This window comes from Anabrus simplex, chromosome 9, assembly GCF_040414725.1.
Source record: "Anabrus simplex isolate iqAnaSimp1 chromosome 9, ASM4041472v1, whole genome shotgun sequence".
Taxonomy (NCBI): Eukaryota; Metazoa; Arthropoda; class Insecta; order Orthoptera; family Tettigoniidae; genus Anabrus; species Anabrus simplex.
The window spans coordinates 5,799,244-5,816,705 of record NC_090273.1 but is presented as its reverse complement, the minus strand read 5'-3'; the positions used below and the strand labels follow the sequence as shown (position 1 = coordinate 5,816,705).

General features: G+C 39.9%; 1 protein-coding gene across 2 annotated transcripts in view; it reads left to right on the top strand.

The window, feature by feature from the left end:
* Rab3-GAP (Rab3 GTPase activating protein) overlaps positions 1-17,462 on the top strand; it is a 461,679-nt gene that overhangs the window by 321,710 nt on the left and 122,507 nt on the right. For both annotated transcript variants that reach the window (XM_067153758.2, XM_067153757.2), the window contains one exon: positions 8,759-8,962. In XM_067153758.2, coding sequence (XP_067009859.2) covers positions 8,759-8,962 — 204 coding nt within the window. The remainder of the gene's footprint in view (positions 1-8,758; positions 8,963-17,462) is intronic.

Below are 17,462 nucleotides of genomic sequence, written 5' to 3'. Positions count from 1 at the left end.
AAAAATCGTTATAATGTAGTTGTTTTTGCAAGGATAATTATTTGCCAAATAAGTCTGAGCACTAATCTCTTGCTTTTTTAAAGTCTGTTTGCTTAATTCTTTCCCACAGAATAAAATAAAGAAATGATGGTCTGAGAATTTTGACTTTTCATGTGATGTTCTTTGCTCTATTTGTACATTGGGACTGCGGTTTATTTATTACATTTGTCTTTATTTCTCAGCTTGTAATATTTTCGTAACTCTCCACGAGCGCTCTGTGTAGGCTTCAGTTAGTGCTGCTTTCTGTCATACGATATGAGAACCAGTTGTTCATCGTATATATCTTGTTTGAAAGACGATGTTTCGACCTTTTATCTGAAATATGTATCGAGTTGGTTTGTTTCGTCATAAATGTTATTCCCCTCATTCAGTTTCGTCCTGTTGCTTTCGGTCTCGCAGCAGCTTCACCAGTCCGTGTGACGCGCCGCACTCAGCCGCGGTATGACTGACAGTAACGTGCTTGAAATACTGTATAATTCAGATGAAAGTTTAGTCGGAAGTAGTAGTGACAGTATAAGCAGCAGTGATAATAAAATAGATGATGTAGCAGTGGTAAATGATGAGAGTGACGATGAGAAGGAAACAGTATTTGGAAATTTCGTGTAAGAGAATATAGATAATTATACCGGTCAAAGAGAAGTTTTCAACGGTGAATTCTGATTGCTAAATTCTCTAATAATACTCACACAGGTCACAGAGACAAATATTGAGCAATTACCTTACCGGGTTCAGCTGGTGAAAGGTTTGTTTACAAAATACGCTCGGGAGGGAGGGGAACGAAATATTCAAGGCCGGCGCGCATCAGATAATACAGTTCCATGGTTGCAGGAAAGACATTTTATCAGGAAATTAGCACCCAAGAGCTGGAAATCCAAACCTCAGAGACATTGTATCCTGTGTTCAAAACACGGCGGAAAGAAGACGTCAGTGTACTGCTGCCAAGAGTGTGACTTGAGTCCCTGTCTCAAAGAGTGCTTCGAACTCTATCACACGGAACTAAATTACTAAGGAAATGTGAAACAATTATGTAATTATCTGCATGTACATAGTTCTGTCAGAAGGAATTCCAAATTTCGTGAAAATCGGGCTACTCTTATACTTGTAGTAACGCTTTAATTGAATCGATGTATTTCGGTCGCGCGTTGTTGAAATCTCATCCGGCCGCGGGGTAGGAAGTTATTTAAATTGCTGCGACGCTGAGGGGTTAACAGAGCAAGGGTTTGCTTGTGGCTTTCATGGACAACAGTGTTAAATGCAAACGACAACCAATTTAGTGAGGAATCCCACTTGGAGTGGTCTAAGGAGTGATAAGCGATAAGGGCAGATCGCAGGTTACGATTCACTCTCTCAGCATAATTTGGCTTCGGGTAATACGGGGTAGTGGTTACATGAGCAATGGATAGATCAAAGCAGAAATTCCGGAACTGGACAGAAGTAAAGGCTCTTGCGTTATCACTTACCAAAAATTGACAGGGTCCAAACGAAGCAAATATCTGTTTCAAGCATGAGATGTCCGGCTCCATGGCTAAATGGTTAGCGTGCTGGCCTTTGGTCCAGAGGGTCCCGGGTTCGATTCCCGGCCGGGTCGGGGATTTTAACCTTAATTGGTTAATTCCAATGGCTCGGGGGCTGGTTGTGTGTGCCGTCTTCAGCATTAGAATTCATCATAGCTAGGGCCCCATTCTCATAGACGCGCAGGTCGCCTATACGGCATCAACTTGAAAGACCTGCACTCGGCCTCTTCGGAGGCCACACGCCATTATTATTATAAGCATGAGATTGTGGTGTTGATGTTAGCCATACGAGTGGGGAACAGCAACGTAAAACGCGAAAAGATGTCAACACACACAAGTATGAAACGATGACTATTCTGAGATCTCGGGAAGGGCCCGATGTAGTCTATGAACAGTCTCGCCATTGGGTGAGAAGCTTGCTCGGAAGACAAGAGATCTAGATGAGTATTCGGGGCAGGTTTACTGATGTTGCAAATCTTACAGGACTTGACAAGGGTACGGATCTCACTATCCATGGATTTCCAAATGAAGTGGTTACGAATTTTCTCCCTCGTTTTGAAAACGCCCAGATGACTGCCCACTAGGGATTCATGAAAATATTTGAAGTGAGCCGGGACCAGGTTAGTGGGGACTACAATTTTGGAGTCTCTGCGACCGCGAGCAGGACAACACAGGACACCATTCTTAAGAATGTAGGGCTTAACATGCTCGCCGGATTTAATCCTGTCGATAATAGCTTTTAGTTCAGCATCGTCCTCTTGATGTTTGGTTATATCCTTGAAAAGGAAGGAAGAGTCAGTGAGAACTACATTGACAGAAGCTGATACTTATTCGGGAGAGGGGTCTGCAGGCTCTGATTGAGGGTCAGAGCTGCCTGGATAGAACATCCTACTGAGGCCATCAGCTACAACATTTTTGGAACCATGAATGTGGTGGGCTTCAAATTGGAAGGCTGAGATGCGCACTGCCCAACATGCTAGACGACAGGTCCTTCGCGGCTTGGCCAGTACCCAACTCAACGCCTGATTATCAGTTTCCAGATCAGAAGTGTTTCCAGATCAAAAGGAAGATGTTCCAGGTACATTCTGAAGCGTTCTAAGGAGAAGACTACAGCTAAGGCTTCAATTCATAAATGGAATAATTTCGCTCTGCAGGATTCAGGGCACGAGAAGCATAAGAAATAGGACGGCGCCCTTCTTGGAATTTCTGAAGAAGATCACCGGATATGCCTGAGGAAGAGGCATCAGTCTGAAGGATGAAGCGTTTAGAAAAGTCTGGCATCGCCAGTACAGGGACATTACATAAGGCAGATTTCAAGTCCATGAAGGCTTCGCGTTGGGCATCACCCCAGACAAATTTGGCATCCTTTCTTCTCAAGGCATTTAATGGGGCTGACGTTCAGCAAAATTAGGAATGAATTTTCGAAAAAATTAACCATGCCAATGAATCTGGCTACAGCCTTGATGTCCTTCAGAGTGGGAAAATTCTGGATGGCGGCAGTATGAGACTGATCAATAGACACCCCTCCCCGACACAATATGGCCTAAGGAGGACACCTGGGGTTGTGCAAAGGAAACCTTGGTGGCCTTGAGGGTTAGACCTGCTTTATGCAGTTTTTCAAGCACTTCGTTGAGATGGACAAGGTGTTCCTTGAAGGTTTCACTAAAGATCACCAAATCGTCAAGGTAATTATAAACGAACTTGAACTTAATATCAGATAAAACATAATCCAGTAACTGAGTAAGGACAGCAGCTCCAGTCGCCAAGTCAAATGGAACGCACTCAAATTCATATAGGTTCCAATCAGTCGCAACTGCTGTGAGACGCTTGGATTCTTCGGCAAGAGGTATCTGGTAATAGGCCTGATGTAAATCGAAGTTGGTGAAAATTTCTGCATTTTTGCGAACCAAGAAAAACAAGAGTGCAAATCAGGAAGGGGGACAGATTGGAGGACCACCTTATGGTTCAACATCCGATAGTCCACTACAGGACGATAACCACCTTGCGGTTTAGGGACCAGAAACATGGGAGAAGAATAGCCTGACTTGGAAGGGTGTATCACTCCGTCAGCGAGCATTTGATCAAAAATAGCCTTTAGGGCTTTCATTTTTTAAAGGTGACAACTGATACGGAGGAGAGCGAACAGGTATGTTATCCGTAATTTCAATTTTGTATTCTAAGACATTGGTGACACCTAACCTGTCAGTAAAAACATCAGGGAACTTATTGCAGAGTTTCTTAAGTTGATTGGCCTACTCTTCGGGTAAATGATTAAAATCAAAAGCTTTGGGTTTGTCAGAATCATCAGGAACAGCATTAACGCGACAAGACAGAATAGGGGAGCGATCACACAGCCCAAAGGTTCTCGCACAAAATTTAAAATGGAATCTGTTGAACTGCAGGTCCAAAATCATGCCTGTTTTAACAATAAAATTGGCACCCAATATGAACTGGAAGGATAAATCTTTTGCTACTAGTACTGGCATTTTCCATGTGAAATCACGGAATCTAATCTTGACCTCTAGTGATCCTACAATGTTCAATGAATTGGAATTAGCAGTATGGCAGGTTAAGGACACGGCTTCTAATGTAGGTAACTTGCAAACAGTTTTCATAGAATCGTACCAAGTCTCACTCATCAAGTTGACACTACTCCCAGAGTCTAGTAATGCACAAACAGGTTCATTATTTACCTCTATGCATAAATACGGTAGTTTACAAGAAGGTATGGCAGAAATCCTACAAGATTGCAAGAAATGAACACCAGAGTCAGTCTGGGAACAATCATTAGCTTCAGAATTAAGTAAATCATCCAAGGTACAGTCATGATTGACAAGACAAGAAGCCATGCTTTGGGGTTTACCATTAGAACTCGTGGTTAGTCATCTCGAACTACTATTGCCTGGGGGTCCAGAGCCAGAAGTGTTACATGGGCACTGCCTAGAGAAGTGCCTAGTTGACCCTCAGTTACGAAGAGCCTCTACCCATGGCAGGTTTCGCATTGCCCAATGCCCCAGCCTTGCGACAATCTCGCTTAAGATGAGCCATGGAGCCACAACTGAAGTACGAACGAGGATTACGCGAGTTGGAAGCAGGTGACGGGGTGGTTTTAGAATCCTAGGAGAGGGCATGCTTATCGGAGGTGGGGCTAATGCAAGGCATAACTGGTCAGCATATCGAACGCCTTCAGCAGAAACTGTAACGGCTTCCAACTGGGGAAACGTTGCTGGTCGGGGTGAAAGAGCCAGATATGATTTGTAGTTCGGGGTGAGACCTTCAATTATGTTGGCAACCATCTGGGCCTCTGAATAGTGGAGCCGGAAAATCCTAGCCTGGAGCTTAATATCTTGAACATATACAGATAATGACTCGTTGAGGTGGTGTACTCTGAAATAATGCTTCTGCACTAATGCAGACAGCCGGGCTGAGTGGCTCAGACAGTTAAGCCGCTGGCCTTCTAACCCCAACTTGGCAGGTTCGATCCTGGCTCAGTCCGGTGGTATTTGAAGGTGCTCAAATACGACAGCCTCGTGTCGGTAGATTTACTGGCACGTAAAAGAACTCCTGCGGGACTAAATTCCAGCACCTCAGCATCTCCGAAGACCATAAAAGTAGTTAGTGGGACGTAAAGCAAATAACATTATTTACTAATGCAGACAAGGCACGAGCAGGAATGAAATATTCAAGCACATGGGCATGAAATTGATCTACAGACCATCTTTCAGAAATGGCCCTGACAATATGCTCAGAAAGAGCTCCAGAGGCATGCGGGTATAGAATTTGAAATACGTTGTCGTTACTGAGATTATACACAATTGCCTGATCCTTGAACTCAGGAACCAAAGGAAGGAAATAACCTCATCAACGGAGTTAGCTGAAAATTTAGAGACTCCCTTAATCACAGCGGTCAACGGGTGAGGCAGATTAGAGAAAATTTGGGGAAGAACAGGTGTAGGGGGTGCCTGGGAAAGCTTAGACTGGTTCAGGAGGGTTACTGAGGCATTGTACCCTTTGATTCGGGTGCCCTTGTGAAAAGGACGGAGTACAGGTTAGGTTAGGACTAACTTTAGCCTGCAACGTTACGGGCGCAGACAACCTCATTTGTGAAAGGTTCTCACAAATCAGAGAGACCATCGGGGCATTAACCACTTGTGTAGGAGTTATGCAACCTAAAATAGCACTTGATACCGGCGGTGCTAAGACAGGGGGTGGTTTTGCACCATTGCATCAGAACCGGGCTGATTAACAATAGAGGGCAAACACTGATCCACAACGGAATTACCAGTTACCACAGGAAAATTTGTACGGGTACCAACATGCAAAGGGGATAGATCATTTGAATGACTTACAGGTGTCCTAGTTCCAGACAACGAAACAGAAGATCATAGGGCAGCATTAGTCAACTCAGACTCCTGAATAACACCAGCACTAGGCGTCAGATTGCACACTTGAGCAGCAACAGTTGCAGCACCAGAGTTAACACTGTCACACATTTCAGATGGGATAGACACTTGAATTTCAGAAACTGTGTTATTCCACTTATTGCCTTCAAGGAAACCACTGATTCTGTCAAAAATTCTCAAAACTGTACTAGTAAGGCTTGACATTCCTGCCGCTCAACTTCCAGCAATTTGATATTCTACACCTGTGACAAATGTGCAATCGTTCGGCAGGTCTGTTCAGTTGACTTCATTATGTAAATTTTAATTTAGGTAATCTGTGGATAACTACACAATGATTCATGAAATGCTCATGTATAAAATTGTTGTTAGGGTGCCCTTCTGATACCAGTGCATGCAAGGTCAGTTGAGGCCATATTTAGTGTGTCGCTAATTTAAATAATATTAAGGTAGCTGGGAGCATGAACTCCTAAACCCAGGTGTGTTCTCAGGAACTCCTAATTAATTTATCGGTGCAATGCAAATTCCCAAATGTCAGCGTAATCCTCTTGATGATTTTATTTTTGATATCTGCAAATTAAATTACCAAAATATAATTTTTGAGACTGATCGGAGTTCTTTTATGTAACAATTCATGTATTTGGCATTGTAGGTAAAGGTCAGTCGTTGGTCAATGTTGTACACCTGTGGTTTCAATAATTAATTTCAGTTTTAATTAATCGGTTATGAGAATTATTGTTTATCACGTAACCGAGCTACTGATAGCCATTTTACAGTCCAAGTCCATTCTAAAACTTGGTGTGGGTATGCTTACTTAACATTTCTGATTTTTAATTAATCTCAATTGGAATAAATTAATTAGTAAAATTTTAACCTGGTGCATTATCATTTAGTAGTGAACATAGTACCTGTAGTACTTGATATCCTTATGTACCTGAAGAGAAAGAAGAAGAATACTGAACTGATCGCGCCCCAAGCAGATGAGTCTCCTAGCGGTAAGTATATTTTATTACAGAGTGCCTTGGCAGAAGAAGATGATAGAGGAGCTTACTGCTGATCAACATTCCCAAGGGTACAATACATACATACATACATACATACATACATACATACATACATACATACATACATACATACATACATACTGAGCCCGGTTACCAGTCAGGATGGAAAATTCTAAATTCCCATGAAGGGAATTAGATATTTTTCACCAATAGAGCATTGCAAGTTATAAATCTCGTTCCGTATTGATGGTTATCACTTTACAAAAGAAATATTTAACAATCCTTATCAATCCTGGGTGTCACCCAGCGTCAGTGGGTAGGGTCTGTCACATCCCACTCTGACGAGTCTAGTGTCAGACCTAAGACGAAATGCTGGTTAATAGAGCAAACGCCTGAAAAGCCTTACGTCTGATATGTACCAGTCAGGAGTCGTGAGGATCCACGAGGATGGAACGTTCTTGAGTGTGATGCTTGAAACAGGCCAAGGTAATGCAGTTTTTTTTAAATGTGGAATTTACCAAAACAAATTCACTGATAAAAAATAAAAAGGAAATAAAATCAGCATTCGTAAATAATTCACATCAGCAAAATAAAATCCTGCTAACTCTTGATGTTCCAAATTAAAATAACCAGTTCTGATAAGTCTCTTTCCTGCTGCTGTTTGCAACAGCTTTAAATTGCATTAGTAATAAAGTTGTGATACTCATTTGGTGCTTAATACTTCTGGAAATAACTCTAATCTCTATTGATGAAGTACCTCACATTTAATTAGTTTAATTTAACATAAATTTGTGGTACATTGTTTAACAAAAAATCCTTGAGCAATTATTTGTTTTATCAGAATTAAATCTTGTCATAACAAAAAAAACTGTGCTCTACTTCCACAACACTGATAACACACAACAAATATTCACAGGAGTCATTGAAAAAAGTGACCAAATATCAGTGTGCAGGGAAAAGAATACAAGCAACAAAATGACACATGACATCAAATCTACAGAACTATTAGTATTATTACACATGTAATTTGAAGAATGTCCTACACCAGTCTGTCAACATAAGAAAGCCTAATTTAATGGGGACCATTGACTTAGATGTTAGACCATTTTTAACAACAAGCATTAACCCTATTAATCGTGACTGAAATTTAAATAGGTCACTTAGAGACGTGATTTATTACTCACCCTGGTTAAATTCACATGACCGGGTGAGTTGGCCATGTGGTTAGGGGCGTGGCTGTGAACTTGCATTGGGGAGATAATGGGTTCGAACCACACCGTCGGCAGCCCTGAAGATGGTTTTCTGTGGTTTCTCATTTTCACATCAGGCAAATGTATGTTAATTAAGGCCACAGCCACTTCCTTCCTACTCCTAGCCCTTTCCTGTCCCATCTTCGCCATAAGACCTATCTGTGTTGGTGCGACGTAAAACAAATTGTAAAACAAAATATGAAATTAAATATTGAAAAGTTTGCTTAGAAGAGCGGTAGGAAACTGACATCATTCTGCCTGCAAAAGTTGTTACTATCATACTTTATTAACCACAAAATATTTCTAGGGAAAGGAATTCCAAAATAATTTAACACAAAAAGACACATGTAAATAATTCTTGCAGAAAGGTTAAAATTATTATATGGCCAAAAATAACATTTTATGCATTTTCTTTGGTCAAATTTGAATTAATGATAAAATATGATTTTTTTCTGACTGATAAAGACAGTGTTGCTGTGTTCACAAAAGTTAAGTGTAAGTTTGTAAAAGGAGACCTCTTTCCATAAGTCTGTCGTCTGCTTTGTTCACAGGTTCTGTGGCAGAGTTAGTAGCTCGGTGGCTGAGCAGTTTTGGACTCGACCCTCAACTTCTTGTGGACTTAGCTGACACGGAATTTGACAATGCAGAGCCCACAGACAAATCTGTCCGTGGTGGCGTGGCGGAAGGTGAGAAGATGGAGGTAGAAGAAGGATCGGAAGCCTCTGCAGCTAACGAGAATCAAACTCGGACACTAGGTGAGCCATCAACTTCTGAGAGTTGTTACAGATTTAGTTTACTGCCTTGTTGTAGGACACTTTCCACATCTTCATCCATCAACACTCGTCTTAATGTGGGAAGTGTAGCATAAACACAGATAGAGATGAATAGGCACAGGTGGTGCCCAGCACTTCAAGATATGCATTGTAAAGGAACAAATCATGATACCCTGAGAAGATAACTGTGGGACTGGCTGTTTGTGTTTGTCACATGCACACAATAGTGAATACATCCAGCCATAAAACATGGCCAAATCTACATTCGATAGATTTCATACTCCACAAGAGGGAGGAGCCCAACAACTTCATCTGAACCCCAAGAAATTTGTGAAACTGGAGGCCCCCTTGTCCCCCACGATATTTGTTCTCGTGAAGAGCGCTCTTTCCATACCACACATCAGTGAGAGTAGGTTACACACAGTAGTGCCACATATTGTTTTATTGACATTCACTATAAGCGTTCACAGAGTATATTTCCATAAGCCGAGCACTCTGGCAACACTGAACTGCCCTGGCACTACTTTTATAACCTCTTGCTTCTTTTGTTCTGACAGCACTGTAAGTGCACGTTTCTCTGGTGATTGGTTTTCTTACAGGAATCTATCACAATGTCCTCTACTACTTCGTAGTCAAGAGACAGAACTTACAGGATTCTGATTTACCTTATCAGGCAACAAAGCAAACTGGCAAGGCGGTAAGTCTTCTAAAGAAAATCAAAAACTATTTTAAAGTGGCCCAGGAAAGTGGAATAAACATATTGTACTGGAGAAAAAATAGAGGAATTTTGTACCATGAAGAAACTAGTTCACACTTAAGAAAACTTGCGCATGGTCCTGCAAATAGACGTTGAGTACGGAGGAAGCAAGAAACACCTGAGGCAAACATAGCATTCAATTGATTTTCGATTTTAAAAAATTCACAACTGAAGAAAAATTCTTACAGAACGAAGCGACTTTGTCTTCAAACAGTCATGTTACCTAAGAAATCTGCAGACCAATGACAGATTTGGAGAAAACAAAAGACTATTTGTATGTCTCGATGTGTGAAAGGTATCACATAACTTTGTCAGTCAATCAATCACTCACTACTGATATGCATGTAGGGCAGTCACCCAGGCGGCAGATTCCCTATCTGTTGTTTTCCTAGCCTTTTCTTAAATGATTGCAAAGAAATTGGAAATTTATTGAACACATCCCTTAGTAAGTTATTCCAATCCGTAACTCCCCTTCCTAGAAACAAATATTTGCCCCAATATATCCTCTTGAATTCCAGCTTTATCTTCATATTGTGATCTTTCCTACTTTTAAAGACACCACTCAAACTTATTTGTCTGCTGATGTCATTCCACGCCATCTCTCCACTGACAGCTTGGATCATACCACTTTAAGACAAAGAATGTTACAAGTATTTAATTTTCACCTATTCAATACAAAGAGAGATCTAGTAATTAAGAATTGAATCTTATATTAATTACAGGGACATGTTTCACCAATTATAAGGGCACCTTCAGCCTTAATCTCAAACCGGTAAGGTGAATAATCAGGATCCTGATTGTTCTTATAAATGATAAAATGAGGATACTAATGCAGGTGCTTGTTTAACATAAACTTATAAGAATGTCCTTGGTTAAAACTGTGGTATCAAGCTGCATGTCACAAGTTCTACAAGATTGTATTCCTTGAGGCACTGAATGGAACCTGGTTGAACGCGCCTAATAATTGTTGAGGGTGTAAGAAAAATAATTTGGAACATAAAAAGCTTAATCTTTATAATGAAGTAGAAATTTTTTTTAATCACTCCTTGTGGAGGATAAGAAAAAGTAAAGCTGCTAGACTGTTAAAGTTGTTAAAGATGTTAATTTTGTATGTTAAGATAAAACAAGTCTTCTTTAAGTTCGCTGTAGAAGCAAGGAAGGAAGGGTATTAGACTGTCTGCAGTCTTAGCTTGAAGGAGCGAAAGTCGAAGGTATTTCGATGTTGATTAGAGCCTGTGTTGTAATGTCTGTAACAAGAGGAGAGTAAATACTTAGGGAAAATTTAAAGAGAAGGTGGGTTTAAAAGAAATAACGGTGAGTGTGTAATCACTTACCCCTTCGTCTGTAATGATGTAAATCAGTTAAAGAAAAACAGTGTTATGTGTATTTATCTCTTTAACTGTTATGGTGTTAATCAGTTGCTATGGTAGTGTTGAAATGACTGACACTTGCGCTTCTAGTGTTGTATCGATGTGAGATTGGGTGAGTAGGGTGTGGTGGAGGGGAGGGGGCAGGCGGGGCGTTAAGTTTGTGTTGTTGGTTGCGAGAGATTTGTGGGGGCGGACAGGGAGGGAGTTAAAGTAGTGGGGGTTCTAGAAGATGTTAATTTAAGATTTTTAAGAATGTTGCTTTGTTTTAAGTTTAGTGTTTGCAATAATTTTGGCAAAAATTCGTATAATGGAATTTGACTTCAATTAAATCATTTAGGTTTAGATTTTTGTTGTAGTATTGGACTAAATATATATAGATGTTTTCAAGTTCGTTCATCAATTTTCCTTTACCTACTCTTTTGTTCTATCGTTGTGAAATGATGTCCTGTTTCCTTCATATGGGAGATCATAGCTGAAAATTTGTTGTGCTTGTTGGCATTATAGTATTCTAAGTAACTAGTGTGAAAACTCCAGCCTGTGTGTCTGATATAAGATACGTTACATTGCGTGCAGGTGAGCCTGTATATGCCTGAGTAAATGTTTCTGTTTGAATTGACTGTGTTGTTTGAAAAATAATTTTTGGTTAGTGTTTGTTGTCCTGAAAGCTGTACTGGTATTTTTGTTTTTTATGGGGTTCAAGACCTGGTGAAAGTTTGGATTGTTGTAGGTGAAGGTAATGAACTTGGCTTTTTGGGTCTGTCAGGGATGAGGTTTGTTGTTAATTTGAATTTGACCTTAATGATTAAATGGCTAATCATTTCAGGTTTATACCCATTAATTTTTGCTAAATCCTTTATGTAATTTAGTTCTGTTTTAAGATTCTTGTTTGTTAGAGGGATTTTTAAAGTTCTGTAAATTGAACTATGAAAGGTGGGCAGTTTATGGAAGTTAGGATGTAAAGATGTATTTTTGATTGTTATTGGGGTGTGAGTAGGTTTTCTGTAAATTTGGAAATCAAAGCTACCATTAATGCGTGTTACTGTGACATCTAGGAAATTTAAGGATCCATTGACCTCATCCTCCTTGGTGAACTTAATATTTTGGTGTAGGTTGTTTAAAAAATTTAAAATTTCGTTACTATTATTGAGTTCTTTATTGATTATTACGAACGTGTCATCTACGTACCGAAGCCACAAGCTAAGGCCTTTTATTTTTGTTATTTTATGATGTTCTAATGAATCCAAATAGATGTCGGCTAAGATGCCTGATAAGCACAAAGTTTAGGATTCTTATGAAGTACATTTCAGTACGCACCAAACATGAGAATTATAATGTGTAACATACCACTTAGTCGAGCAGCGTGTCTCCTTTCTCCCAAGTCTTCCCAACCCAAACTTTGCAACATTTTTGTGATGCTACTCTTTTGTTGGAAATCACCCAGAACAAATCGAGCTACTTTTCTTTGTTTTTTTTCCAGTTCTTGAATCAAGTAATCCTGGTGAGGGTCCCATACACTGGAACCATACTCTAGTTGGCGTCTTACCAGAGACTTATATGCCCTCTCCTTTGCATCGTTACTCAACCCCTAAACACCCTCATAACCATGAGCAGAGATCTGTACCCTTTATTTACAATCATATTTATGTGATTACCCCAGTGAAGATCTCTCCTTATTTTAACACCTAAAGGAACTTTCACCCCATCAACACAGTAATTAAAACTGGAGGGGAAACAGCTACAGGTGAAATATCAATTCAGATATCTTGGAAGTGTTATCTCTGATACTGCTTCTATGGACAAGGAAATTTCCCATAGAATTCCAGCAGGTAGCAACTTCTACAAAATAGTTAAAGACATAATATGGAACAAGGAAATGCCAACAAAATGTAAGAGAGTCATATATGAAACCTGTTACATACCAATCCTGACCAATGGTTGCGAAACATGGACCATGATAAATAAAGACGTTAGTAGAATCCAGGCAGCAGAAATGAGATTTGTCCATAGCATGATCGGTAAAACAAGGAGGGACAGAGTCTGTACTGAGGAAATCCGCAAGCAGGCTCAAGTTGTAAAACTGCAGAACAGAATAACAGCGGAGCGACTGAGATGATATGGACATATGCGACGCATGGGAGATAACAGATTACCGAAACAAATGTACGATCTAGAACTTGAACACAAAAGACCAAGAGGGCGACCAAGACTCAGGTACAAGGACATGATGAAGATTGACATTGAACAGCGAGGACATACTTTGGAAAGCATCGAAGAAGGAGAGAAGTTCAGAGTCCGGAACTGGTGGAGAAGCCTCGTTTGCTGACCCATCGCTTAAGATGGAATGATGTAGGATATGTATGTATGTAGGTAGGTGGGACTTTTCCTATTTTTATGAAACTCACAACCTGACTTTTAACCCCGTTTATCATCATACCTTTGCCTGCTGTCGATTTCACAACATTATCAAGGTTATTTTGCAGTTGCTCATAATCTTGTAACTTATTTATTACTCTGCACAGAATATCATATGCAAAAAGCCATATCTTTGATTTCACTTCTCCACGAACCTACTACGCGTCCCAGGTGGCGGATAGGGGGGTCCTAACCGGCTTGAGGGAAATAAAAGACCTCTCGCGGACCAAACACACAACCCCCTGTGGGTGGGGGATGCAGATGAAGAGTAAACCCACGGTGTCCCCTGCCTGTCGTAAGAGGCAACTAAAAGGGATGATCCAATTAGAACCATGAGACTACCTGTAATTAATACCATCACGCAGGGAACACCATAGGTGGCATTTATTTTTGCATAGTACCACAATGTTAGGTACGCAATAGGTTTGTGATTAGTAGCGACAGTGGGTCCTACAGTACCTATATGAGCGACACCATGGTTCTGTCTTACCTATGCTCAGTTCCCACTGTGAGGAATTTCACGGGATAGTACGAGTCCCTGTGGTTAGTCCATGTATGTGAGAAACGCCATAGGTTTGCGTTGCCTTTATAGGTTTGCATTGCCTGTAAATAGCGCCGCAATGTGCGAAACACCATAGGTCTGTCTTACATGTGCGCATTACACTACCTGTGAATAGTACCATAATGTGTGGAATACCGCGAGTCCCCGCTACTTTTGATTGGTAGTGCAACATTACACATAGCATGGTTCTACTTTCCTGGCGATCAATACCATTATGGGGGGTCGATGACCCTGATTTTGGACCCGTTTCGACTATAAGCACAATCGATTCAGCATTGTGCTATAGAAGCAGTCCCTTGGTCAGTAATACGATTGTTTTGTGCCAGCTTCTGTACATGTGAGGCACTGTGGGTCAGATCCACTGATCTTTTTAAATTCATATCCGTCCATCCATCCATTCTTTGTCCTCACGCTTTGAATTCTGGTCAGTGGAGGATTTTGAACTTTTAAGTTGTCATTTCAATTCGTCTCATTTCGTACCATTAGGGGCCGATGACCTCGATGATAGGCCCCTTTAAACAAACATCAATCAATCAATCAATCAATCAATCAATCATGACTCCACTTCTTATCATTTATATACAAGAAAACATAAAGGTCCAATAATACTGCCTTGAGAAGTTCCCCTCTTAATTATTACAGAGACAGATAAAGCTTCACCTACTTTAAGTCTCTTAGTTCTGTTTTCTAGAAATTTAGCCACCCATTCAGTCACTCATTTTTCTTGTCCAATTGCACTCATTTTTGCCAGTAGTCTCCCATGATCCACCCTATCAGATACCTTAGATATGTCAATCGCGATACAGTCTATTTGACCTCCTGAATCCGTGATATCTGCTATATCTTGCTGGAATTCTACAAGTTGAACTTCAGTGGTGGAATAACTTTTCCTAAACCCAAACTGCCTTCTGTCAAACCATTTATTAATTTTGCAAACATGTCTTATATAATCAGAAAGAATACTTTCCCAAAGCTTATATGCAATGCATGTCAGACTAGCCTGGAATTTTCAGCTTTGTCTATCACCCTTTCCTTTATACACACGGGCTACTATAGCAACTCTCCATTCATTTGGTATAACTCCTTTATGCAAACAATAATCAAATAAGTACTTCAGATATGGTACTATATTCTAACCAATTGTCTTTAGTATATCCCCAGAAATCTTATCAATTCCAGCTGCTTTTCTAGTTTTCAACTTTTGTATCTTATTGTAAATGTCATTGTTATCATAGGTAAATTTAAATACTTCTTTAGTATTAGTCGCCTGCTCTCTCCAGACATTTTCCTTGTAACCAACAATCTTTACATACTGCTGACTGAATACTTCTGCCTTTTGAAGATCCTTGCATACACACTCCCCTTGTTCATTAATGTTTCCTGGAATGTCCTTCTTGGAACTTGTTTCTGCTTTAAAGTACCTATGTGATAACAAATAAATTATTATTATTATTATTATTATTATTATTATTATTATTATTATTATTATTATTATTATTATTATTATTATTATTATTATTATTTATAAGCGTAGGGATGCGGTGACCAGCTACCCGAGTATGGGCGGGCAAACCATATCGTTTGTGGGGTATGGAGGAAATGCCTACTCCCAGTCCTGAACAACTAGGATGATGATAATAATAATAATAATAATAATAATAATAATAATAATAATAATAATAATAATAATAATAATAATAATAATAATAATAATAATAATAATAATAATAATAATTTTATTTTATTATTTTTTTTTAATGAGGGATTGTGGAAAATCTTCAAAAGACTCTTGTGAAGGGTCTGCACTACACAAGTGTGTGGGATTCTTACCCACTAAAAACCACACACACCCTTTTCCCACGATGTGTCTCATCACCCTGCAACCGCTCTCGCATTACTTCAGGGTGATATCGTGCTTTGTCTTTCAGACGTCTTCTTTCTTCATTTCTCCTTTACGAACGTTCGTATGCTTCCAAATCCTTCTTCTGACGAAGGATGTCCTCCACATGCACTGCCACGCGATCCCAGGATTCCTGGTTTCGCAGCATCAACGAAATAATATTATCTGTTGTCAATTCTCCTAGTTCAGTTTCCACACATCTTCTCTGAATCGTCCAGTGGCCGCATACAAAAAAAGTGTGAAATACGTCGTCAATGTCATCACAGTATATGCATGCTGCGTCACTCGCTCTGCCCAATTTATGCAGGAATTTCCGGAAACATCCGTGTCCTGTTAAAAGCTGTGTGAGGTAGTAATTTACTTCACCATGGACCCTTTCAACCCAGATATCCAAGCGTGGTATCAGTCGCTTGGTCCATTTGCCTCGAGGGTCACTTGTAACTTTTTTGATGAATACTAATAAATAGAATATTAATAATAAAATATATAAATAAAATTACTCAAAAATTTAATAAAATTAATAAGCATAATTAACCGAAATGTCCGTAGTATGGGCGCCAGAGTTCACCAGAATGGATCCCTCGAATTTAGATAAGAGCATGATAAACTGTATATCCCAGGGCGTGTACATAATGCTGCGTACTGGTACATCTGCTGCAGGCCTTACCTAACCTCCTGAAAACGACTAATTAGGTAGGAACTGCACCTAGGTTCATCAATAACACTGATTCTAAAATAGCTACCTATATTCTTAACAAATTCCGTGCATGAGCACCTCATCAACATACAACATTATACATATAATACACACACAAAATATTGCTGGAAGACTCCATATTTTCAACAACAATAATAATAATGAAAACAGTGGGAAAACGAAAGCGAGAACTAAGCTACCATTTGTAGATAGTCTGATGAACAATGTACATGTATGAAGATAAATACCCTTCACTGTCTCTATATCAATTCGACTTACCGATTCTCATAATCGGCAGTTATCGCATCACACAGATACTGTACCTTGTACTACTGTGTTCACATATTTTAACACTTGTTGTAAAGATATATACACACACGTCTGTCGATCCTCAACATAAATTTATGGAAAGTCTGAGATAGCTTTCACCAACATATAATGCTAGGCCGCCACAAGTGCTACAATACTTAAAGCGCAAGCACTCTCCACAATCAGTCACTTTCCACGAACATAATAAGACTACGCTCCACGAACGTTTGAAGTCCAGTCCATTGTAGCCATGTCACTCCAGTACCGTGTATCAGCACCACTTCCTTCCCGTACAGTGCGTCAGTTGTAGTTGTAGTTATCTACCTTCTCGTTCCTTTACAATCACCCTTACAATGTTCCTTCATACAGTGTTACTGCTTGTAGTTGTAGTAGTTCCTTCTCGTTCCTTTACAATCACTCTCACAATGTCTCTGGTTGCCGCCGTATGATCCACCTTTATAGACATCAAGATCCC